Raw genomic sequence first — 27,159 nt, forward strand, 5'->3', positions numbered from 1 at the left:
TTGGCTTTTATTGTCTTTCCACACATATACAGTACAGTACACAGTGAAACAAAACTATAGAGTTCCCCAGGACCGAGGTGCTACATAAGACAACATAAATAAACAAGAAAGTAACAAAAAACACAGACCTACACAAAAACTAACCAGACACATTGTGCAACATTTAGTGCAAAAAGAACATAAAACAATAGACACAGGGTGTGTTTGTCCATATACTAAATGTTAAAACTACATTTGTTTTAGAAGCAATTTGTGCAAAAAGAGCACATGACTATAATTACTGTGACTGCAGTATATACAGTATATGTTCTTCCATCCCTGCTGTAGTTGATTAGAGTTGAGCAGGATCTTTGGCATGGATCCTCAATCCAACACAGGGAATAGACATTACAACTCGTTTTACTGATTCGATTCGCAGCTTAAATGAGTCACATGAACTTTTTGATGGATTTCATTAACAGCAATGAAAATAACCACCTATAGCTTGGGATAATCCCCTATACAATTAAATACTACTATGTAAATAAATGAAGGATTGAGCTGAAAGCTATAATGATATTTTTTTTATGTACATTACAGCACAGTGAAATGCTTTCTTTGAATATCCCAGTAGTGTCAGAAGTGTCAGCCATGACACACCAGCCAAGGTCCCAAGGGCCTTGCTCAAGGGCCCCAAAGTGGTGTGTGGCTTTTATAAAAATAAAAAAAAAGACCAATTGTGCCAACACTTGTTTCAGTCGCAATTTTTATGCAAATAAAGCGCCCACTCATTTCTGCATTAATAATAAATCATATATGTAAAATATTTATACAATATGCAAGTTATACCTCGGGACAGTACACGCCCCCCACCCCAAGGACCCCCTCCGGACCACGAGGAAACACTGCCTTGCCTGAGACTGGTCCGTGGTAAGAAAATGTTATGAGGCACAGCTTTAAGGTGTGTAATAAATGTAAAATGTAATAGAATCGAATAGGGTCCATTTTCAGCAAACGACTCATTCAATCCAAAAAAAGAGCCGACTCCCAATCGATTCGTCCATCAGAGTATAGGAGAATATACTAGGTTGAGGGAACGGGAGAGGGAGGGAGGAGGAACTGAAAGAGGGGGAAAAAAAGTTCAACTAAAAATGGCTTCCTTGTCTTTGGAGTCTCCAGAACAAACTGAGAATGGAAGCACCGAGGAGCCCGGGCAATCCGAAGCCCGAGTCAAGAAAGAGAAGGACGCGGAAGAAGTTTCTGATCGGCTGTTTGAGAGCTTCCCAAAGTCGGCGCTCGGCTTTTCCAGTGAGCAGGTCGCCTGCGTGTGTGAGGCTCTCCTGCAGGCGGGCAACGTGGATCGCCTGTGGAGCTTCCTGGCTACCATCCCTCCTTCGTCCGACGTGCTACGTGGCAACGAGACCCTGCTTAAGGCCCAGGCCCTGGTCGCTTTCCACCGCGAGGACTTTACTGAGTTGTACGCCATCTTAGAGAGCCGCGACTTCCACCCGAGTAACCACGGGTTCCTGCAGGACCTCTACCTGAGAGCGCGCTACAAGGAGGCGGAGAGGTCGCGGGGTCGCAGCCTGGGCGCCGTGGACAAGTACCGGCTGCGCAAAAAGTTCCCCCTGCCGAAAACCATCTGGGACGGCGAGGAGACGGTGTACTGCTTCAAGGAAAAGTCGCGCAACGCCCTCAAAGAGTGTTACAAAGTGAACCGGTACCCGACTCCAGACGAGAAGAAAAACCTGGCCAAACTTACTGGACTTTCTTTGACCCAAGTCAGCAACTGGTTCAAGAACCGGCGACAGAGAGACAGAACTCCATCCGGTACCAACAGCAAGAGGTAATGATTCTTCTTATTGCAGAACGTTTCAGGTTCAGAAGGATGTGTGTGATATTTATGTATTTTTTTTTTTTATGAGAGAGCATATACTCTTCACCTTCTCAAATCCAAACCTCAAAACTGTAAAACATCAACACGACCTGGAGCTGTCAGCAGCTCGGTTTATTTACTCTGATTAGATCCTGTACAGAAGGTCGAGCTCCGGTTTACTCCACGGTTGAAACAACACCTTAGTGTATGTATGGTGTTTATTTGAGCTGCACAGAGAGGCCTAGTCTGAGTATGGTGATGTTCCCTTCTCATTTTTTTTAATGCTTCCCGACTTTTGGAAAGTTGGAGAGAGAAGTTTGGGGAAAAGTTGCCGCCTAGAGCCGGGATTTAATCCGCCAGCGAGACAGTCGCCTGAAATCAAGTCCGACTGACTGCAAGCGTGTTGGTTTGTTGTGAAATGTGAGCTCTCTGCACCCACAAGTGTCTCAGGTTTCCCCACATGCAGCATGGCGACGTCTCCCTGTGGTACACTGCTCAGGAATTCCAGTGCAGAGGCAAAAGAAACGTGACAACCTCAAAGACCTTTTACAGATCTGACTTCAGGACAAGACACTGCATGTTTACACCACAAAAATGATCACTTTTTAATCTGACCTGCAATTCACAAAGAATTCATTTCTCAATTTGAAAGAAATTTTTCAAAATGTGCATGAATTAATTTGAGCACAAGCTCTGATTCTAAAAGCTAAAATATTATATAAATATTTTTCTGTTTTATTTTCAATATTTCAAATTTTCCCAATTCCCAAATTTTCAGATTGATACTAAATCTCTGAAAATTTGTGGACACCTGATTTAAAAAAAAAATATATATATATATATTTTTTTTATTTTGGTCTCAGTCAACGTTTATTTGTCGAGACAGACTTGCGTTGTCGCTGCTCTGAAAATTGGTTATTGTATTAGAAACAAAGTTGCATCTTTAAATAATATTAGAAATAGCTTTAATCGTTGACTAGTTACTAATGTAAAAAAAAAAAAGAAAACAATAATTTTGTATATGTTGTTATTAGGAAATTTTCAGTGCGGGAAAAAAAGAGAAAATTAAACCTGTACAAATATTAGCGTTTTTTTAATTGTATTTTATTGCTTTTAAAAACTGCCCAATGTAAACCTAAATACCCCAGCCTACTAAAATAATAAGCATATATTCTGTTAAATCTTGCATTGTAAATAGTAAGGTTTCGCTCCAAATTGTTCTACTATCCACCCAGGAATTAAAAATATAGTTGCTCTTGATGTTAAATAGAAGTGAGTTTTTTCTCCATGCCATCAGAAAGGTTTGTGGTAGGCAGTGTTATTGTGCTCTCCAGACTTCACTGATCACCACAGCTGCTCATAATCACTGCTGTCACTCGAGTGGAACTTTAATCTCGCACATTCAGGTCAGACGGAGAACATGGCTGGAGCTGCGAAATGATTTTCCCTCCTCTCTCGCTTTTTAGTTTTCTCTTTAACCATATAACAGATGCAGATCTGATATTTTTGGACCGAACTGATTGTAATCCCTACTGGCAATCAAACCAACTAGCTAGGAAATCGTCGTGCTGTATTTTTTTTTTTTTGATGAAATGTAGAATATTTGAATGAAAGCAGTTATTTTACTTTATAAATTGCATGAATGTCACAGACACAAAATAAACAGAGGAAGCACCCTAGCAGGTGTTTGTTGTTGCAGTGGAGGAGGAAACTGCAATGGAGCTAATGGCTTTAAAAAGCGATGTAGCTTTTAATAATTAATTCAGTCGTCTTCACTAAGTGTTTTATCTTGGCCGCTTGCATTGGGTCCCGGAAACATAAGGTGCAAAGTCACACTGGATGGGACGCCAGTCCACACCACACACACGTTCACACTATAAACCAGCGTTCTCCACAACCACCAAAAAACCTAGAGGAAACGTGCAAAACTCCACACAGTGCAGGAGGATTTGAAGGCAGCATATTTTTATGCTTATACGTATTTGAATATTATGTGTTGTTCCATATATGTGTATATTAGATGATGATGTTATTATTATTTGCTATCCGAGCTTTAAAAACCGTGTACATGCACTTGTCAGTGTCCCTGTTGGGGAGTGAACAAACTATTCAATGGAAGTTGCTCCTCTGAAATAAGACACTTAAGTTGACTAACAGAATTTCTTTTGCACTCGGACCTTGTGGTATTATTTTATCTGCTGCGGTATGTGTGAGATTCTAAACAGACCTCCAAACTCTAGTTTAGACAACTTAGTTGTTGGGACCTGATCAAGCTGTCACATGGTCACTACTTTTAAACTGCGTTTTGCTTTTCCGAATTTGACCTTTGTGTGTTTTTCTTTAGCAGCAATACAATCATATAAGGGACAACTCAAATAGTCTTTGCATTTTTTTTTATTTATTTTTTTTGCCTCTTGAACCACAAACTGCTGTAATTTGCTTATTTATTTAGTTTGGCATGGTTAGCATGCCTGCTTTTCCACAAAAACCCACACAAAATGGGTGCAGTACTCAAATTATACCCCTTTAAAAATGTATACACTTCTTTTCTTTTCTTTTTTTATATATAAACAGTCTAACATGCATACTGTTGCAAAATGCATTGTACTGTAGTCTTCCCATTACACTGATTCAAAAGTAGTGAAAAGCGCTATAGAAATAAACTTAACAGACATTGTCTCAAAGCAGCTTTACAGAAATCAAAAGTTAAGGTGAACGGTGTGCATTTAGTAGTCAAGTAGTCCGTCAGCAAAACCGACCCGGCAGCTCTAGTGTTATGAAGGATGCTCATCTCACTGCTCTCTCAAAATTCTGTACTGCAACAGTGCAGTGTTTTAGTGAACATAAGTGGAGAACTCCTACTTTAGTTTTTTGTAGCATGGCATCGCTTAGAACAAAAAGCTGCAAATCAAAAACACACATCTCAGAATTTACACAAACAGTTCAGAAAAGAAGTTTCCATTGTTGCAACAAAAAAAAAAGTAAATGCAAGTCCATTCTAAAGTTTTACATAAAAGCTCTTTATCAGAACCAAAACAACACTATTAGAAACATGCACTGGACTTCTAAGTAAACCACTCACTGGAGGCTTGTTTCTAATTTATAGTATACTACCAGCTTACATGGTGTTTGAGGCATGGGTTTGTTTTTTTGTGGGTCATTGAGGTTGAGATAATAACTTGGGAAAGTTTTGAATACTGATTCTGTATTCATTCTTAGTTGGTCATTGTTCATCTTGCATGAAGATTGTGTATTCAGCTTCCTAAGACTTTCTAGTTTTTATAGAGAAAATATGTCTGTGTTTAGTAAATGACAGACAAAGCATCTGGATTGTTTAGAAACAGCTAGATATGTCACTGTAAGCCTGAAATAGGTGATTACAAGAGTCATGACAAATTACACAAAGGCTATTTGCTATTTCCAATTTTCATATATTACAGTTAAGAATTGGGTAGAACCTTTCTGTACTACAGAAATACAGAATTATTTTGTATTAAGGTTTGGTTTGGGACCTGGGTGGTTGTTTTGGAACAAGGAATTTAAACCATTTAAATGCATGCAAAGCAGTACAAACGAAACTAGGTCACAAGTTTATAGTAGTAGGTGTGTCTAAAAACACACTGATCTGTTAATAAAATGAATATTGTTTGATAAAGATTGATCATTCAAGCCTGATAAATTTTTAAAATAAATGTTTTATTCCTATTTTAGTGAATCTGATGGAAACCACAGCACTGAAGATGAGGCTAGTAAGGCTGATCTGGAGGACATAACTGACAAACCTGCTGCTCAAGAGGCTGGAGGCTCATCTGCTTCACTTATATCCCTCTCTGGTACCTCCTGTAATACTGGAGGTCAGCTCATTCTCAATAACACAGGGGGATTCCTTACTAGTCCTCATCCCCTGTTGCTCAATGGGAGCCCATTACTATCGGGGACTGGAACTGGTGTCATCATTAATGGACTGACTCTAAGCGATGGACATGCGGTCACCCTCAGTCCTGTAACTAATAACACTCCACTTTTACTTAACGGAGCCCAGGTTATATCGAAGAATAGTGGGAACAACAGTGTCTCAGATGAAAACTGCAGTAGCAAAGTGGAAACGCAAGCCAGCCTAACTAGCACAGTCCCTGTCTCGTTGACAGATGAAACGAAAGCGACCAACCATAACGTCTCTTCGTTGGACTTCGTTACTCTTCAAGGAGCTATGAAGGCTCAAGATAGCACCCAGCTGGTGTTTCCAACCTCTATACCCACTTCTACAATCTCATCCACGTTGATGACTCACACCTCCCTTCCTTCATTAGCATTGACTCAAAATGGCATTCACACTACATCTGGTGCGGTTATTACCAACTCAGCAATGCCACTACAATCCACCCAGCAGCCTGAGCTTGTAGTAGTAGCAACAGCTGGTTCTCAAATAAATGCTACACCTTCTGTTTCACAAATAGGATCTTCATCCTCTATTTCTAGCCCTCAGGTTCTTTCTTTGCCACAGGTGGTACCATCCATCCAGGGTATTCCAGTATCTCAATTAGTACAGCATCAAGCAGGGACTCCAGTGTCCTGCCCTCAGTTGGTTCCAGTGTCCCCCATTACCACTCAACTATCGCAGAGTTTTACCCCTCAGTTTACAACCAGCAATCTACAATTTGGGCCCAGGCTAACACAAACTCAACCTCACAGTGTATCCTCTGCACTTGTGGAGAACGCTGGTTTATCTGTCTCTCGGGTGCCTAATGGACAGGCTCCACAAGGGTTGACACTGCAGTTAACAAACCAGTCCAATTCAGCCGCCACCCCGCAGACACAGACCGCACTGGTTACACAAGGCATTCCCATCTCATCACCGACACAAGTAGTTCCTGTTTCGCAGTCCAAGGACACCGGACAGCCCCAGCTAGTACCTTTGCCTCAACTTATGCCTGTGTCCCCAATTGCTGGAGCACCTACAGGGACCATATCCTTTCCTCAGGTAGTCCCAGCAGCACCCTCATACTCCATCCCAACTCCGGGAGGTGCTTTTCAAATTTTAGCATCTAGCTCTGGAGCAGTTGCTGCTGTGCCCCAGGGAGCTATATGTATAAGTCCCATAGGACCTCCTCAGAGTGTGCCTACAGCTGGAGCTATTCCAGGGGTCCAGCTCCTTAATTCAGGAGTGATTCAACTTCCCTCTGCTTCTCCAGGTAAGACATTGAACCATATTAGATTCAAGAGACATTTCACAGTGCATTGAAAGAAAATGTAAGTTTTCTATAGTTAGTACACCAGGGGCAACACTGTTAAATTGTGTCCTTCCACCAAATAAAAGAAGGCTTGACTGCATCATTCTGCTCTTGTTTTAAGGTAACTTCCTCTTGGCAGGTGGTAGTCCATTCCTGAGTGTTCAGAATGGCAAACTTATCCTCACCATCCCAGCTGGTTTCCAGTTCACCAGCATGCCTGTCAAATCCATTCCAGAAAATCCAGGCCAAAGTGCTAGCAGCGGCAGTGGAATGGAACAAGCTTTGACAGGAACGTCACTGCAAAATCCACCAGTTTCTTTATCTTCTGCTCAGACCTCTCGTCCCTTTCAATCTTCTCCATTAATTGGCTCATCTGCACTATACTGTAGTCCTGAGCCTGGAGCCTTGGGTAACCCTACTCCAGGAGCCTCTCCAAACACCTCAGACTCTCCGACTCCAACACTGACTAGTGTTCTGCCATCCCAGCAGACCCTCAGCCCTGAAAGCATGCTGTCATTCAGTCCTCTCAGCAGCAGTGTATCCAGTGGCCCCCATCTCATTCAACCTGCTTGGAGTCCGGTGCCTCTTTCATCTTCATCTGGACTCACACTATTTGATGTACGTGGTAAAAATGATCTACCTGAGGACCCAGCTTTATTGAGCTTACCAGGTGGGGAGTCCTTGCTATTGGGTACCCCTCCTCCGAGCGATGATGTACACCGAGAATCTCACCTGGACGATGAGGAGATGGATGGAGACTCAAAGATTCTTACCCAACTGCAGTCTGTACCTGTGGATGATGATTTGGGTTTGTAATTGATCTTTGCAACCTTCGGGAAGCCTTCAGACAATCCTGACGCTCAGCCCACAGCAATCTCTATTTTCTATGGGTCGATGTAGAATCACGGAAGACGCTGGGTTCCTGATTTGTTTATTTCTAAAGTGAAGTAAAATGGAAAAAAAAACTGCTGATCATTTCTCTTCACAGTAAACAGTTCTAGGCTGTCAAGGTTTTACTTCGTAAAAAAGGACATGGGGATTAAAAACATTTTCAGAGTTGCATAGAACATGACATTTTGGGCATTTTTTTTTTATTATAGCTTGAATTCACCATGCAATCTGTTTAAAACTAGTTTATGAGACTCATATGCATCAAATACTCTAAATACATCAATGCAGCAAAAAACTGTTGGATGCTAGATTCAAACCTACACCAAGTATAACAAATGTAGCAAATAAGCAGAAGCCTTAATAAGACAGTTTCAGTATATAGTACATGTTTAGCCATTTCTCCTATTGGATTTTACAGCACATTTAATTGGGTATTGTAATTTAAAGGGGTATTAAAAAAAAAAAGAACGGCTTGTCATGTTGTTTTGCTAGTAACATACCGTCACACTTAAGGGTTCAATCTCATAAAGCAGGATTGTGTTGGTTAGTTAGCCGTCTTTAAATGTAGTCTGATCTTATTATTACTCCTAATACTAACATTACAAGTTTTTGACTGATATTCGTCTAAACATTGATACATATTACCTGTAGTAGGCTATTAAACCATCACTGTGAAAATGGTTTTAACATTCCTTTTCAGTTGTTTTAGGAGCATCGAATCACTTTGTACTCCAAGCACATTTAGAGATTTGACAAAGTCTCTTTGGATTGAAATTAGGATTAACCTTATTACGTTTTGTAGCAGATAAATAGATTTCCACAGAAATCTCTTTTACCGTGTGATGTAGCAGATTCTGTGCACAGATGCAGCACAACGGGTTTCTCATCTATTGAAATGCCATTCATGATCTCAGCTTGCGAAGTTAATTGCATAGTGATCTTCTATATTTGACCCAATCTGCCCATAAAAGGGCCTTTATTTTAAAAGAATGTGTGCATTGATGACACAATTATCATTATTAATTTTTTTATTAAATCATGGGTACATTAGAGAATCATTAGAGGATAATCCATGGTATAATCTGATACACAGATTAGACATCTGATATCACACGGTGAAAAACAGGCTTTAATATCGAACCCAGCTTATATTAAGCCTTCTTTATGAGCCAGACACTAGGATATAGGAATGTGATTATACATCAAACGTCGACATTTTAACGAGCATGTCGGTTTTATTCTTTTCACATTTAATGACCGCGTAAAAGACTATGCTTTCAACTTTTAGTTGGCTTGCTGAAAATGGTTCGCAAAACTACGCCTGTTTTTTTTAGGCAGAAAACCCGTTGCCTTTGTGTGGGATATTGAAGTGAAGTTAGCCGTAATGAAAAGAGTAGCATTTTTTTAAACAGTAAAAATCTGCAAAAAACTATTGTCAGGTATTTTATGTTTTATTGTGCAATCTCATCTTGTTTAGCAGTGTAATCTTCTGCAGTCTGTATATACATTTTATGCATTCGTGTACACTCAATGACTGAACTAGTTTTCCGCACGTTTTAATCTTTTTAATTTATGCACTATGTCGTGACCCAACAAAAAGTTGCCTGTTACTTTTTAGAATTAATTTTGGATATAACAAACACTCCTGTCCATCACTACAGCGTAGCACATGCTAATAAGGTACTGTTAGCCAAGTTATTTGGAAGAAAAAGGGCTTATTGTTAAGGTTCCTTTGTTTTTTTTTTATATCTATGCAATGACTAAGTTGAATTTTTGCAAAATGTAAATTGGTGCTGCCAAGTTGGCATTCATGTTTGTAGGATGACTCCAGTTACTATACAGTTAAAACTAAATCTTATAGATCTGACATTGTCAAATGTGACTCTGTTTTCACACTACATGTTCACCAATTATGTGCAACTAAAATGTTTGGTTTTTTTTATGTTGAGAATTTTGTAGGATTTCTTTCAAGATGCATATTTTCTTTTTTTCTTTCAGGTCATAATTGTGTGCTTATAATTCTGGTCGAAGCTAGACTCAAATGTCTATTTTGAAGTTGTATGTTATCGTCAGCAAATTTTCAATGCTCTGCTAGAACTGTTTCATAAATAGGTTTATTTCTATAGCATACGTGTATGGAATTGTCTGACTCAATTATAGAAAACGTCATTAAACCATTCCTGTAAATGAAATTGGAAATCACAAATTATGGTGCTGATCTACAGTAGGCCAACATGTCCAAATATTTTGCACATTTTAACCATCAACTCTTATTAACTCTTCTTTTGGTAATATCATTGGACCTACTGAAGACATCAAGACATTTTCTCCACAGTTGAGCTATAAATGAGGAACAATGTGACACTACCGCAGACTTTATGTACTGTTATGTCGCAAAAGACATCTGAAATGTGCCTTTTTTTAATGTCCTGTATCTTTTACTTTCTGTGTATATTTAAAGAATTAGCAGGGGTGGACAAATCATTAGTCTGGGTGCCTGAAAAAAACAGGTTCAGAGTTCAGTTGGGTGTTAAAATGCATTTTAATATGCTATATATCCAGAATCATTAATACAAAAGGAAAAACTGTTAAACTAGAGGTTGACCGATAGTGGATTTGATCGATACCGATAGCTAGGTTGGATTGTACTTAAAACTGTACTTCATACTTGATCCATAAAAAAAAAACACCATGTACTAAACCATGAAAATGTGCTAAATTGAATGAATATGAATATATTAATTAATAAATCAAATTGTCATTATAATCATTTATATAACAAATCTCCATGCAGCACGCAGTCTCGCGTGTATAAACAAAAAGCACGCTGTGTCAGTGAGCCGCCTTTAGAGGCCGCTCACGTAATGACTGGACATTTTCAGCCGCTCCAACACCAGATGCAACCTGGAAAAACTATCAGTATGGAGTTTTACAATCAACTATCGGTGTTGATTAATTTGCAAATCCGGTGAATTGGTCGACCTCTAATATGAACTGTATGCCATCTAAACACACCAGTGCCTTGCAATTATATTATAGCAAGTGAAAATCAGATCATCTTTTTGAAAGAACACCAGCACTTCTAGCCAAAATCCTAAGGATTTTAAGCATTTTTTTAAATATATTTAACTAGATTAAAAAGGCAACTCACATTATATGCTTTGTTACTTGAGAGGAATTGCAGTAGTTCCCACATTTTCATGTATATAAAATGATTTCTTGGCAACCAAAATGATGAAACTGGGTAGCACACTGGTGCTTTCACTTATGGGCCGATTTGTCCACCCCTGATTAATTAATTATAAACCAGCATTCTGATATTGGTGGATCACCAGAATTCAATCAGAACTGCTCTGTTGTATTTTCTATATACTTTCTGGAAATAGCTGTATTTTAGACGTGTATACAAAATAGGACATGTAGCATTTATATGCCAAAGGCTCGTATTACTTATTTCTTTTATTTCTTCCATGTGCCTGAACAATGTGTTGTTTTCCCAATATGTAAAAAACAAAGGGAATTTGTGTACGTTTGTTTGTGCGTGTGTGTGTGTGTGTGTGTGGTGTGTATGTACGTGTGCATTGGTGTGAATGAGCAACAAAAAAATGAACTTTCCTGTTGCTGTTATTGAATGTTGAAATGTATCGTGGCTGATTTAAACATAATTGTTACAGTACAATCAGATGTACAAAGCCACAATCATCTCCATCCTAAGGAAAACATACAGCTTGATCAAGCCAAAGAATTTTCCAATGTACTTCAAAATTAAAGGGATTTTTTTTCCTTTTTTTTGTTTTTGTTTTTGTTTTGTTCCCAGCATGATAAAACCTCTCTTTCAAAGAGTTTTTTTTTTTTGTATTTGTTATAGTTATTCTATTTTTTATATTCAGTCTAATAATTCTTTTTTGGCATTGTGTTAAATATATTTTGCAATGCAAGCTGTTTGGTCTCATTTTGTGGTTTTCAATGAATGCCTTCACATTTACATTTGAATTTGCATTTATTTATTTGTCAGATGCCTTTACCCGACGCACGAGTCTTACTAGCGAGACAGAGCACAGTCCAAACACACAGCTAAGCTACTTGCACAAAAATATAGTCACTCATACAAGACCTCCATTTTGCACCAGAATTGTAAGTCTAATATACACTGCTAGTCAAATGATTTTTTTTTAACTCCTACAGTTTATTGCGTTATTAATCTACTCAATAATATCAGCACAGATCACAAAGTAGTGAACAGAATACCAACTGTGTGAACTTATTTTATTAAGTAACTTGTTTTTCAGATCCAAATGAGACCATATGTTTTATTTGAGGCGTGTGTACTTGGATTAAACCTGTAGATAAAAGACTCCTGAAGCTAGAATTAAATGTATGGTGCGATACAAATAAATAGCACAGCACCACAAATTCTCAAATCTGATTGGATGCTGTGTGTGTTAATGCTCTTCAAAATAGCAAGTTACACAAACAAAAGCATCATATACACTATATGGACAGATTTTTTGGGATACCTGACATTGTGGTAAATTATAATGCTGACTTCACCCCAGGTCTTCTCACTCTTCATCATTACCAGACTTTACTAACACCTGGCTGAATGAGCGCAAATCTTCACAAGTACACTTCAAACTTTAATGGAACATCTTCCTATCAGAATGCAGGTTATTATAACAGCAAATTGGGATTAAGTGTAGAATGGGGTGTTCATAAAGCACACTTGAATCTTATGGTCAGGTGTCTACAAAAATTTGTTATAAATAATTTAATTAGATCATCTTCTTTCGGCTGCTCCCATTAGAGGTCGCCACAGCGGACCATCCGTCTCCATACCCCCTGTCCTTTACATCTGCTTCTTTCACCCCAACCACCTGCACGTCTTTCCTCACCACATCCATAAACCTCCTCCGTGGCTTTCCTCTTTTCCTCCTTCCTGGTGGCTCCATCCTCAGCATTCTCCTACTGATATACCCCATGTCCCTTCTCTGCACATGTCCAAACCATCTTAATCTCACCTCCCTCACCTTGTCTCCAAAACATCCTACATGCGCTGTCCCTCTAATAAACTCATTTCTAATCCTGTCCATCCTCATCACTCCCAACGAAAACATCAACATCTTCAGCTCTGCTACCTCCAGCTCCACCTCCTGTCTTTTATTTAATGCCACTGTCTCTAATCCATACAACATAGATTTATTAGAATATTATATATAAAATATTAAGTTTGCAGTCCTGCACAAAAAAAGCAGCAGGAAATTTGCTCTTAATAATTTTGCGTGACAAGAATAGGACTACTTGAACTACCCATATATATATCAGGTGGTGTGTTTGTGCATATATTTACAGGAAGATTGTTTCACATGACATTAAATAGTTTTACTTGTGTGTGTGTGTGTGTATGGGTGTGTATGTGTGGCAAAAAATCCATAAAAATAGAAAAAGAAAATTATATATATATATGTGTGTATATATATATATATATATATATATATATATATATATATATATATATATACACACACACAAGTGAAACTATATATATATATATATATATATATAGATATAATTTTTTTTCTCTATTTTTATGAATTTTTGCCAACTGTGCTTCTTAAATATATGGAGGTCTGTGTGTTTTGGTTAATCAGCTTTTTTAAAGGATTGTCACATCTGCTTTCTTGGTGCATTTTTTCAGGTACACATTTGGAGGCAAATGATGTTCAGCACTCTGGCGTTTATTACATGCATGCCATGCAGGAGTCATCACTAACCAAATCGGCTTAAACGTTGGTACCCTCATTTGAGTTGGAAATTGGAATGCATTCAAATGAAAATGTGTTTATTTTCGATATGCCTCTCACTATTTAAGATCTCAGCAAGGCCCCAGGTTAGCAGGTTTGTTTTGTTTTGTGCATGCATGACTCAATGCAAAATGTGTGTTAGTGCTTGTCAGTGTTTTCTTAACCCACATGGGCTCCGGTTACCTGTGTGTACTTTATTGTGGGCGGATCTGCTCAGGAAAGAACAGGTATAAGTGTGTGAATCCTCGTACGCTTGGATGCATTCACAGTTTTTCAGCTTGGCAGCAGTTTTAATGAGATACACAAAGGATTACAATGCGAGCAGTACTTTTCTCTTGAACTGAAGGCCATCCAGAGAGAAGGTAAATTCCAAAAACAGTTCAGAACTTTGATTGTATTTCATAGTTGTATTAATGTAGAAAAAGTTCAGGATAGTAAGGAACATATTACTAATAATTCTTAAAATGATACTGTGATATACTCAAATGTTATGTCCAATATTGAAATTAATTCTAATGAACTCTTTATTATTAGAATTTTTTTAAATCTGCTGAACTACATAAAATCAACTCTCTCTTCCAGAACACCTCACTATGGCGTTGGGGTTTTCCCAGGATCAGGTGGCGTGTGTGTGTGAGGTTCTGCTTCAGAGCGGATGCATCGACCGTTTATCGTCTTTCCTTCGTTCTGTACCTTCTCTCTCCACATGCTCTTCGTCCTCGTACCTGGGCCCACAGCACACAGTGGAGAGCGTGTTGAAGGCAAAGGCGGCTGTGGCCTTCCATCAGTGCCGGTTCAGCGAGCTCTACACTCTTATCGAGGGCAACATGTTCTCTCCACGCAGTCACTCGCTTCTCCAGCAGCTCTGGCTCCGGGCGCGCTACCTTGAGGCCGAGCTGCAGCGAGGGCGCCCTCTTGGAGCAGTGGGCAAATACCGTGTACGGCGCAAGTTCCCCCTGCCTCGAACTATCTGGGATGGGGAAGAGACCAGCTACTGCTTTAAGGTAGAAAGGCTTGATCTGCTAATACCATCATATAAATTCATATAAAGATATTTATATATGACAGAAGTGATGAAGGTACAGCAAGTGGGACAACTTCTGCTAACACTAGACTACAACTGAGTAATGATATTAAAGGACCTCCCCAGCAGTTATCTCTTTTACTATACCTGTATCTGTATTCTGTGTGTGTTGATCATCATGGACAAGAATAATAATAATTATAATAAATCAGTTGACTGATTTATACTGGAGGTCTAAGAGCAGTTGTTAATTAATGTTTATAACTGTCTCAAATATATACACTACTGAGTCAAATAAATATGGGTCAAGTCTAAAATAGCCATTTTTACACTTCTAGTACTCGTAAGAATAAATGAATGATCAAAAACAAAAACAAGAATTTAACAAAAATAACAACTGCAGAAAAATGATTGCAGGAAAAGCAAGAAACAGGGAGATTCACTTATATCGTCGTCTTACATACAGGTAAAATCATGATAATGTTTCAAATGTAATGTGAATTTCAACACGTCCGGGTTTGCAACATTTTTACAGCTATACACTGAACAGTGAATGAAACAACAAATGTGTCTGCATGTTCCTAAACACGGGTTAAACATGTCAAGAAATCTATAAGATATTAATTACTTTAACTATATGGTTTATTTGTGCTTATTATCCTGAGCAATGATTTGTTGTTAAGACTATTGAATACTTAATATTTAGCATTTTGGGCTTTTATTTACTCAGAGTTTTGCATAAGACCTACAATTTCATTTAAATCATGGCCAGTCTAAACACTCACCATTATAGTTATGTTCTATTATAATGTAAATGATAAAATCTGTAATCGTGTAAAAAATCGTGTACTAATGTAAAAGTTTTTTCTAAACTGTTAATGGTCAGAGCTTTTTTACTCTGACTGATAAACAAGTATACAAAACCCTCTATGCAACCACACCCTTTCAAGCATATAAAAGTGTAAGATCAGTGGCCACTGTGCTGAATGTGGAGTGAATGTTGTATTTGCAGGAGAAGTCACGGTGTGTGCTGAGAGAGTGGTACTGCCGGAAGCCTTACCCGTCACCGAGAGAGAAGAGGGAGTTAGCCACAGTGACCGGACTCACAGCCACTCAGGTCAGCAATTGGTTCAAGAACCGCCGTCAGAGGGACAGAGCTGCTCAGGGACGCAAAGGGTGAGGGAACGTGTTCGTCATTTCTAATATCATAAAGGAAACAGTTACACAATTTTCCCTTTGAAAATGTAGACCCATAGGCAGAATCTTAACCTAGGAATTGTACTATAAAACTAGAGGTGGTCCAAATCATGAATGCACTTTCACCTTGAATTGGTAAATTTTATTATGCTATATAATAAAATCATGAATAAAAAAAAAATATTTATAGTGTGGTTTAATGATGATATTTGTATGAAGTGAAGAGAGCAAAATGTGTTTCTCAGTAATATTTCATTTTACTGGAGGTGATTTAAATCATTAATGCACTTTCACTATGAATTGGTAAATAGTTTTCTATGCTATATTATGAAATCTTTATTAAAAAATGCTTTAAGTGAAGAGAGCAAAATATGATGGTGTGTTTCTCAAAAATATTTTGAGTGAAGCTAAATTAAAGTAAAGAAGTTTGGGCTCTGACATGTACTTAAGTAAAAAGTAGATATTATTACTACCTGTTTTAGTGTCACGCTGGTAACTGGACCTCATGTCATATTAATATATTAATACAAAAGTATTTCACATTTTGTTGCATAATTAATGTATCCAGGATGAACATCCACCATATAGAACACAAACAGAGCAAAGATGATGATGATCAGGTGATCAGAAGTGTCTCTGTTCTCAGTCATGTTTACATCACTGACTCCCTCTGTCTCATCCACCTTAGCTCTAAATCTGTGATGTGTGAGAGCCAGGAAATGACAAGAAATAGGTTGATGGACTGAAAACAGCGCAGTGAGAAGAACAAATATTGATCCTGTCTAAACAAAATAACGAGCAGAGTAGAAAGTACAGATATTTGTGTAAAAAAATAAAATGTGAAGGTAAAATGAGTAGTGATGTCAATTAATGATACCAGAAAAACAAAGCAACAAAGTATTTCTACTTAATTACTTCCCACCTCTGGACACCAATCATGGCTTTGGATGTTTTTGGATATATATATATATATTCCAATATATTCTGACTCCCTTTGTTCTCTTTCTTTCTTAGACAAATGGAGGATGCTGTGCCAGACTGCTTGAACTCAGATGGTACAGCTAGACGTTCACTCCACAGGTCTGACGATGACCTTTCACCTCCACAGAGCCCGAGCTCGAGAGCAGAACTGCTTCCCTGTACGCAGCTCTCCGCATCTCAACCTCCACCTCTCCGGCACCTGGGAGCTGCACACTACTTTCACTACTGATGCGACCTGAGCCTTCAGTGCAAACTCAACACATTTATTTGAGCTGGAGAATAAACGTGGATAAGACAGTTACTGCCCCCCAGTGAGAAGCTCAACGTCCTTGATGATCTGATTAGTCTGTAATGAAAACACTGTACTCGCCTTATCAAGAGAATAGAAAGAAAATGTCTTTATGCTACAAGAAATCCAAATTTTTAACATGTTCCTTATCTGCTTGTATTTTAAGCTTAATTTTGTTACAAACAATATTCACTTTATATTACAAGACTGTAAAACATTTTTGCCTGCAAGCACGTGGTGCAATTCTGCAACAAACTGATGTACAAGTTTTTTTTGTTTCCTCGGTTACTTTTACTTATGCACCATTTTGTTGTTTTTTAAAGTAAAAAAAATGTTTTGTAAAATGTAAAAAAAAAAAATCATTTTATTGTCTTTACAGTTGTCTTTGATATATCATTGTGGGATTATGGTTTTCAAAATACTACGTTTTTCATGACATTTAAATGCAATTTCTCAAGAAATTTGACCCTAACTCTAACCCACAGCGCTAGTCTTAGCTGCCAGCTAGCTAACAAGCAGAGTATGCTACCTAATGTATATTTTTGTAAATTTAGCAAATACAGGTTAAATGTTCTCTGTCTTCATTTAAATATAATCACAGGATCCAATCTCATTATTTACACCATTATCCTCACAGCTCCTCCAGGAATATAAATCAGATCATGTTACATGGACTAGCATGTTACCAGAGTAGAAATTACAACATGTAATCTTTCACTTTAGCAGTGAATCAGATGCCAATTTTATTTAGTTCTTCTTTCTCAATTTTCTTCTTCTTACAATAGTCAGTGTTCAGCTACGCTATTTCAGTAGTTAAAGGAAATGTATGAAAAGTTCAAATGCATTTGTGCTAACATTGTAGAAATCTAGCAGAAACTGTAGTATTATGGTAGCAATTTTAAGTGGGCAGAGTTTTAAGGCTAAACAATGGCTTCAGACAGATGGTCAAATTTTCCTAGTCATTTGTGCATAATAATAATAATAATAATAATAATAATAATAATAATAATAAATATAGAAATACTATAGCTTTCTCAGATTAATGGAAATTTGTGAATGTGGCTACTGTAGTTAAAAAAAAGAGGATATGGCCCTATATACTCTTTTCACTATAGAAAGCAAAAAAAGAACATTATTCTGTATTTGTATTCAAAAATACAGTAAAATCATTGGACCTCTGTATAAAATTCGCCCATTCTTTTTCCAATGAAGCACCAAAAATAGACTAAACAGATCAACTTTACTGAATCAACTTTAACAGCTTTTTGCTCAGTTACTGTTGCTACCATAATGCTACAGTTTCTGCAAAATGTCTACTAACAAACATGTTCTAACAGCAAATACAAATCTTATGGTCAGGTGTCCAAACACTTTTGCTATATAGTGTATGAGGTGGTGATGCTTAACTATGGGTATGATTTAAGAACGTATTTAAGCATTTAAAGTGAGATTACAGGACAAAGGAATGACCATGACAGCAAATACAGAGAAAATAAGACATAGATGTTTTATTGCAATTTATTTAGGTGGATTATTTGACTATAGCTGCTCAAAGAAAGTCAGTATGATGCAGTTGCAGAAGATCGATTTAAGCAGAAACATGCATTCCAGATTAGGCACAGGCGACAGCACATGGTCTATTAGTACGCAGATTTTGGTAAAATCTGGTGTTCAAAATATTCAGATTTCACCTAAATTAAAATATGAGGTCAGTCACAGGTCCTGCTGAAAAGCTTAATAACAAAATGTTTATTATTAACATACATTCAGATCTACCCTGCACTGTACGTGCAACAGGTTAGCAGGCTCATGGCTCAGACTTACGCAGTAAGTCAAATGAACAGGCTCATAACAGTCTTTGGCTGAATGTCTTCATTTCAGTGTGGAAACTGAGTGAATCAGCTGCCACTGTGTGTGTGTTTATGGCTCTTGTTTCAGCAGAAAGAGGAAACAGACATATATAATATATTTAATTAAAATAATCGTACCACACTTCCACAGCTGATGTTGTGTCTGTATGTGACCAAGAGGTTATGTATCATCGCTATCTTCCAGTAGGTAACAGATAGAAGGTAAATCCATATGTATGTGTGTTTGAGAATCTGAGTCGGCTCAGAGATGCAGGTATTCAGCCAGGAAGATGACTAGGATCTTGGTGAGGTTCTCAACCGTGGGCCGGTGCATGTTCTCCTCCGTGTCCTGCAGAGTGTGCCAGAATGAAGGGAACGGGGTTGCGATCAGGTGCAGGATTGGAACACCTGCAGGATGGCATGCACATGTTTAAGAATGTTTAAAAAAAAGACCTCACTATCTGCTGTGTGGATGGTACTCTGAAGTCTTTTCCAATCTTTGCTTTAGTGGATAATCTCACCACCAGGAATCGCATCATCTTCAATCGGAACACTTTTATTCTTAATTTCACAATTTCAGCACATATAAAAGTGTTTGTAATGATTTGCAGACAGACAGAACACTAGTTTGATGAAATCCCTTTTCATTCTGTGTCTCCTGAGATTTCTTTCCCTCATTTTGATTCCTTTTTTTCCCGTCACATCTGAATTGTTCGAACCGAGCAGTGCCACGACTGGCCTGTATGAAGCTTTTGTCTAAAACTAATATTTCGGAATTTCCTACGTCCAACAAGCAATTTTTTGATTTACCTAAAAGAACAAAGAGACAGTCTCCTTGTTAAATCTATAATAATGGCTACACAGTTTGCTATATTTTAAAAAGGAAAACAGTTAGCTGGCTAGATAGTTGCTAAAAAAAGATAAAGCTGACACTATTGGGCCCTTGAACAAGGCCCTTAACCCTCATTGCTCCATCAGAGCTGACCCTGTGTTCTGTCGCCAGCTTCCTAACATGCTGGGAGCTTTGAAGCAAGAATTTCAATGTGCTGTAATGTATATGTGACAAGAAAATACATCTAATCTAACGTTATGTGGATCGTTCCTTTAAAGTCAATAACCCCCTCCCCCCCTGCTCAGAGAACAGAGGAGACGGCACTGCAACTGCTAAAAGCATTCATTTGTTATTTGATGAATGAAATGAACTCGACCCATAAGCATGGAGGATAAAATGTGCAGAATACTATAATAGCTTTTATTCCAGCAACACAAATACTTTTAAAATTTTTACTATTTTAGTCTTTTTCAGTGTCTTTTTTAATTGTAATAGCATAGCAATACACATGGGTGTGAGTTTGTGTGTGTGTGTGTTGGGGGGTGTCCCTCACCTCGAAGTAAAAATGGGACATGGTCATCCTGCACTGGTAGCAGATAAACATCTTTCCTGAAGTAGTTTTGGTTTGAATGGTGAGATGTCAGCAAGCCCTGGCGATGCAGCCTCTTCTCTAAAACAGTGAGAAAAACTCATAACATATATATTACTTTTAAATAAATAAAAATGCAAACCAAGGTTCTGAACGACAGATGGATGGAAAAGGCCGTTTTCGGCATGTTCTTGTTTTTGCTTCGCCCTTATATTGTGTCTGCTTTACAAAACGTTATTTATACAGTTTATGTCACAGTGTCATTACTTTATTCAGAACCGCTTTGAAAATCAGTGCTGCATATCACCAAAGATTCCATGCCAGAGTGAAAAGTGATCACACCAGTTACTGAGGCATAAAAACAGATTTTTATCAATGGAATGGTCTGCACGCAACAGTGAAAAGCAAAGCTGCATTTCTCGACGCTGCATTTCACTGCACACGCTGTACTGTTTTATGCACAAAAGTAAAAAAGAATTAAACCCAATACACATTAATAGCATGTGAAAAATGTTCCACACTGAAATGCAAAACCCACACTGCATTGCTTATCAGCAGGGTTTTGCTTTTCAAGAATTTTTTATTTATTTTGGGCTCGCAAAAGCACTAAAATGCAGCGCTGATCAATCCTTCTGTATTTGATTAATGAGTTTATAAAGCAGGAGGGAATGAGTGGGGAATGAAAATCTGCTGACCTGCAGCGATCAGACGGTCGAACCAGCGTGTGGTGTTATCGAAATGATTGACAATGAGCGGCTCTGCAGCTCCTAGTAAGTCCAGGAGCACGAACAGATCCTGAAACAAGACATAATGCATGTATTCCTGTCAAAAACATGAAATACTGTGTAGGAAATATTCCACACGAGGGTTGTGACCTCACCACTGCCTGCAGCTGTGTGGTGTGTGTTGAGCCTGGAGGATGAGCTGTGTGGGCCATGAGCTCAGCAAGATGACGTGAGCCGTACAGAGAGTCTGTATCAGTCCATTCCTCAAACGCCTCCTCTCCGTCGAAAAAAACGAGCTGCAGCGTCACTGCAGACCCCTGCAGGAGCAGAAGGTGGGGTGAAGACGAGAGTGAATAGAGGAAAAGGGAATTTAGTTGAGCACTCATGCAGTCATACTCAGCACAGTGCTGTTTGCATAACCAACATGCTTATCTGTGTGAGTTCAGAGTAAACACACAGGATTCTCTTCTGACTGTAGAATTACTGTAGTTAAATGTGGCCATTCTTATACCAGAACTATGTGTGAAACATTTTTCTTGTCCACAAGGCCACTATTGTCGTGTGTTCTCTCCAGAAGGAAAGACACTTAAATAAACAGCATGCTTAAAAGTTGTACAGAACACACACAGTCCACGCTTCTGCTTTTTATCTGTGGAGGCACACCTCGCTTTAACTGAATCTAACAAACCCATAAGACACAGCTGCTTTATTAGGCTTAACAGACAGAAGCCTCGCCTCATTAATTTAAAACCACACCTCTTTCACTGGAATTTATAAAGATGCCACACCTTTTAATGGAACTAACTAACCAACCCAAAAACCACACGTCTTTCCCTGAAAACAACAGACCCAGAAGCCACGCCTCTTTAACTGCAACCAATAGACCAATAGGCCACGCCTCTGTAACTGCAACTGACAGACCAATAGGCCACGCCTTGTTTATTAAAACCAACAAACCCAGAGGCCACGCCTCTTTTATTGCAACTACCAGACTAGAGGCCACGCCTCTTTTACTGCAACTAACAGACCCAGAGGCCACATCTCTTTTATTGGTATTTACAGACCCAGAGGCCACGCCTCTTTTATTAAAATTTACAGAACCAGAGCCCATGCCTCTTTTTTAGAACTAAACGAGCCAGAGATCACGTCTCTTTTAATGGAATTTATGGATCCGGAGGCCACGCCTCTTTTATTGGAACTGATAGACCCAGAGGCCACGCCTTTTATTTCAACTGATAGACCCAGAAGCTACGCCTTTTTTTTTAAACTAAAAGATCAAGAGACCACTCCACTATTATTGGAGCTATCAGACATTAACAGAGGCCACATCACTTTTATTTGAATTGAATTTTTCCTGGTGAAACTAACAAACTAACAAACCACAGAGGCCACAACCCCATAAATAAGACAGATATTAAGGTGTGGCCACGGTACCTCCATGACTGGATAACGCAATATTAAGACAATATAAAAATATTTCTCATATATACAGACATGAGCTTGCTATGTGAGTGTTCACTATTAATATGATGACATCCTGTAAGTGTTTACCTTCTGTTTCTGAGCTTTAAGCTGCGTGTCCAGCGCTGATGCCAGCTCCAGCAGCATTGCACAGGGCACGGCTGAGTCACTGGCTCCAATAAACACCTGTTGAGGGTTTTTGGGGTCTCGAGGTAAGATTTTGGAGTCGTGGTGGCAGGCCAGAAGCAGTCTGCGGGGGGCAGAGGGGTCAAGCACAGCCAGCACGTTGCTGAAGGTCACAGGTCCTAGAGGAGTAGACGACTGGAATGAGTCCTCCTCTACAGTCCAGCCTGCAGAAAGGGAATGCAGCTGAGAGACGATGTGCTGGAGAAACATTAGAGAACCAGGAAAGAACAGCTGTTAGTGTGACTTACTTCTGCAATCCTAAATGTCCTCTTAGATCTTTTATGTTTCATATGCTCTCAGTTTACAGAATTTATGGGGAGATTTGGATTTACAATTGCAATTTGGGTCATGAATGAAATACTAGACTGCAGAAAATATATAAAGAAGATCTGAGATTTTTTGTGGTGCACATCACACTCTCAGTGTCAATAATACGCAGAATGCTGAAGGTGGGGAGAACTTTGCCTGGAGTTGTGGCTCATAACTATGTATAAATTAATAGGACTAAGACATGGACTAGGACTTGTGTTACAGCAGCAGCAGCAGGTTACACAAACAGTAGTGTATCTGTTTACATAAAAAAAACAAAAGAAAGAAAAAAAAAGAATGAAATGCGCAAAATATCAGTGTATGTATGTGTGTGTGACGTGACAGTAAATTATGGGATGTGCATATATTTTAGTTTAGAGGCGAGTCCTTCTACAGTGCAATGGCATATGGTAGGAATGATTTCTCGAACCGTTCTTTGTGACAGCGAAGCTGAATCAGTCTGCTGGCGAATTAACTCCGCTGCCCTCTGTATGGGATCATGTAGTGGGTTGAATGGTTTTTCCATAATTGACTGGAGTTTGTTCAGTGTTCACCCTCACTGTCTCCAATCTGTCCAGTTTGTGTCAGATTATGTATTCGACCTTACGGATGATTTTTTGATTTTGCCTGCATCCCTGGCACTGATGCTGCTCCCGCCAGTAGACCACAGCGCTATAAAGTGCTTTTGCAACAACAGACTGCTAAAAATTCTCCAGCATCCTGGTGCATATATTAAAGAATAGAAGCTTCCTCAGGAAATAGAGTCTGCTCAACCCCTTGTGTTGGTCCTCCAGCTGTTTAAGTGAACAACCAAGCAACTTGTTGTCCTCAACCCCAAGCTCCTCACCCATGATGGTAATGGCTTTAATCACAGTTTTACTCTTTCTAAATTCCACTACCATCTCCTTGGTTTTAACAATGTTTAGGAGCATATGGTTCCTGGTTCACCACTCCACAAAGCTGTCCAGAAGTCCTCTGTACTCTGACTCCTGTCCATCCCTAATACATCCAACCACTGCAAAGTCATCAGAGAGCTTCTGCAGATGGCAGGACTGAGGTGGTGTACAGAGTGAACAGGATGAGAAATGAAGAAAGGACAGTCTCTTGAGGTGCTCCTGTGTTACTGACCACAAAATCGGACCGGGAATTCCCCAACCTTACAAACTGGGGTCTATCTAACAGATAGCTATCCAGGACATAATGGACGTGCTGACACCCATCCTGAGCAGTTTCTCACTCAGTAGAAATGGTTGTATTGTATGAAGGGATCAAAAAAACATGATCCTCACATTACCACTACTTCCAACTTCCTTTCGAGAAGAGAGTGAGCACGCTGCAACGAGTAGATGACCGCACCATCCACACCCACATGAGGCTGGTAGATAAATTGTAGTGGGTCCAGAGAAGGTTTAAGCAGTGGTCCTAAACTAGGTGCTATAACACCTTTATGACGTGACATCAGTGCGATGGGTCTGAAGTTGTTAAGGCCAGAAAGGAAAGTCTTCCTAGGTACTGGTACTACACAGGATGTTTTCCATAGCACCAATATTTTCTCCTGCATCAGACTCAGGTTGAAGATGTATTGTAGGGTACCTACAAGCTGAGCAGCACAAGACTTGACCTGCAGCCTGGTTTTGGTTGAGTTTCTCCAGCTGTCTTCTCACGTGGCCTGCCGTCACAGTCAATGAAGGTGGTGTGCTGGTTTCAGTGGAGGATTGTGAGCAGGGGTGCTCAGGAGGTGCTGATGTGGGTGTGGATTTGTAGATGAAGTATTAAAGATAAAACATGAAGCTGGTGAATGCAGATGGGAATTTATATGGAAAAATATTAGGAAAGGTGTTTGTGTATCACCTGAAGTACAGCTTTGCTGCCTGCTGTACCTGGTACCCTCTCGATCAGCATGGGCCGCAAATGGGTCTCCCATAGCCGGGCACCATCCACCTGAGCAGCAAACTGGTGCACCTGAGCCAAAGATAACTTCCCGGGCTTGTGGGAGAACTACACAGATGAGAAGATAATGTTTCTATTCTTTTTTTAGTGCCTCGTTGCACAAATGTAACTAATGATGCACAAAGAATGAGGTTTGCATGGGTTTCCTCTCATCCCACACACTTTCAGGTGCCATGATGAAGAGATTATCAGTGTTATTCACTTCACTGGTCATCAGTTTATGCTTTGGGACAATGTGCATTGTTAAAAGAGCTCTGCAAATAAACATGAATTGAGGGAAACATACAGAAACACGCTTACCTTGTCCTTGAGCAGGTCCGAGCTGTATTTTGGGCTGTCATTGATCTCGGGGTAACTGTACAGGTAAGAGCCTAAGATCAGCATTATCATCATCACGATCAGGATCACCGGCAGCGCGCGCCACAGCCACAGCCGGAAAGACCGAGCACCAAACACACGCGGTGGCGCGCAACCGGACACGGAGACGCGCACGGGGTTCACCGGGGCAGATCGGATCCTCCGGCTACTTTTTGCCATCTTTTTCCTGTCGGTGGTTTTCAGATGTGTCGGAAATGAAACCGAGATGGAAGATGTGTGTGTGTGTTATGATATTATTGTGTATTATAGTGCACGCGCCTGCACCACTGAACACCACACAGTCACACTACAGTAGACGTGGCATTAGAAAGCTGCACACTAACCCGTTCCAATGAACGCCTCCAAAACGGCCATGATAAATCACACATGACACCAGAGAAGAAAAAAACAGTTATTTTTTTTTTTAGATTTTAACAGCAAACAGCTGTGAACTTTGACCGCTGTGTTCTCCAGCTGCACAGTTCCCAGTCTTACAGAAGGACACACACACTCACTTTAGCGTTTCATTCATGTTTTCTCTTTTAACTAAAATCGATAAACGCAGATAAAAAACACGAGTTTAATTCCGCATATTACCCAAGATAAAATAAACAAGTAAACAGTTGTTTGACATTAGCTTTCCTGCCTGTAGAACTCCATCTAACAGCCTGCTCTACACTTCCGGGTTTCAATTCCAGTGTGAGGTTGAGCCCCTACTGGTCACGTGATCTCAGAAGGCGGAAGTAAACGTTGCAATTCATGATTTTATTATTTTATTCTTATTTATATATTTTATAATTTTTTTGTATGGACTATTTTTTAAGGTTTGTATTTGTCTATTTAGTTTCTTCTCCCTCCAGAACCATATACAATGAATAAAAGGCACATTTTCAACAAGTCCTATCAAACAGAAATATGGCGCCCTCTGGCGGCTCTAACGTTTAATTATTATTGATTTGTTGCCATCGTAATGATATAGTTAGATAGATTTATAATAATATAAAACTACACACTGATTATAAAGGGATGGGTTAATAGGTAGGTTAAGTGATAGAAAATACATATGTTGCTGTGTATACACAACACTATTAACTATTATAAGTGAAAATAAAATAAAAATAAGGATAAAACGTGTAGTGAGAAGCGGTTTTTATAATCCGCCCCGGCAAGCCCGAAATGGTTATTAATATAAATATATAAAATATTTATGTTAGATGTTAAACATTTACAGAGTCTTTTTATAGGTGCTGAATAAAACGTTGGAAAATATACTGGTCACGTGACATGCACGCCCTCTAAGGGAATTAGCTAGCTTGAGAATTAGATTAGCATGAAATATTATCAATAAATATGACGTAAAGATTTGGATATATATGTATTTAAATACTTTTTTATTTATTTTTCGTAAAAAAATATATTAACCCCTGTTATTCTTGTCAAAACAAACACAGAGTACACAGAGTACATGTGTGTGAATGAGAGGGAGGGCAGTGGAGTGGTGTGGTTGCAGGGAGAAGAGGTGGAGAAGTTCAGGTACCTGGGGTCAACAGTGTAAAGTAATGGAGAGCGTGTTAGAGAAGAGATGAAAAGTGTGCCGGCAGGGTGGAGTGGGTGAAGAAAAGTGATAGCAG

The 27,159-nt window shown here is 39.1% G+C and overlaps 3 protein-coding genes across 4 annotated transcripts; 2 read left to right on the top strand and 1 right to left on the bottom strand.

Moving 5' to 3' along the window:
* Positions 1 to 11,765, top strand: six5 (SIX homeobox 5). 2 transcript variants are annotated; one of them, XM_046864729.1, is made up of 3 exons: positions 1 to 1,825; positions 5,567 to 7,047; positions 7,208 to 11,765. In XM_046864729.1, exons 1-3 carry the CDS (start codon positions 1,131 to 1,133, stop codon positions 7,900 to 7,902), a joined length of 2,871 nt encoding a protein of 956 aa, XP_046720685.1. In that variant the 5' UTR covers positions 1 to 1,130; the 3' UTR covers positions 7,903 to 11,765. The 2 variants fall into 2 exon arrangements, with proteins under 2 accessions (XP_046720685.1, XP_046720686.1); XM_046864730.1 differs by having other exon boundaries at positions 7,226 to 11,765.
* Positions 11,766 to 13,888: 2,123 nt separating this feature from the next.
* six9 (SIX homeobox 9) lies at positions 13,889 to 17,818 on the top strand. The gene is made up of 4 exons (XM_046864957.1): positions 13,889 to 14,140; positions 14,361 to 14,782; positions 15,815 to 15,978; positions 17,014 to 17,818. The coding sequence occupies exons 2-4, from the start codon at positions 14,372 to 14,374 to the stop codon at positions 17,207 to 17,209; spliced, it is 771 nt and encodes a 256-aa protein (XP_046720913.1). The 5' UTR covers positions 13,889 to 14,140; positions 14,361 to 14,371; the 3' UTR covers positions 17,210 to 17,818.
* A 933-nt stretch (positions 17,819 to 18,751) lies between these two features.
* On the bottom strand, positions 18,752 to 26,230 carry qpctla (glutaminyl-peptide cyclotransferase-like a). The gene is made up of 7 exons (XM_046864956.1): positions 25,472 to 26,230; positions 25,073 to 25,219; positions 22,817 to 23,110; positions 21,421 to 21,582; positions 21,236 to 21,335; positions 20,505 to 20,621; positions 18,752 to 19,527 (listed from the first exon to the last, which is right to left on the bottom strand). Exons 1-7 carry the CDS (start codon positions 25,706 to 25,708, stop codon positions 19,382 to 19,384), a joined length of 1,203 nt encoding a protein of 400 aa, XP_046720912.1. The 5' UTR covers positions 25,709 to 26,230; the 3' UTR covers positions 18,752 to 19,381.
* Positions 26,231 to 27,159: the final 929 nt, after the last annotated feature.

Source organism: Silurus meridionalis, chromosome 13 (assembly GCF_014805685.1).
Source record: "Silurus meridionalis isolate SWU-2019-XX chromosome 13, ASM1480568v1, whole genome shotgun sequence".
NCBI lineage: Eukaryota > Metazoa > Chordata > Actinopteri > Siluriformes > Siluridae > Silurus > Silurus meridionalis.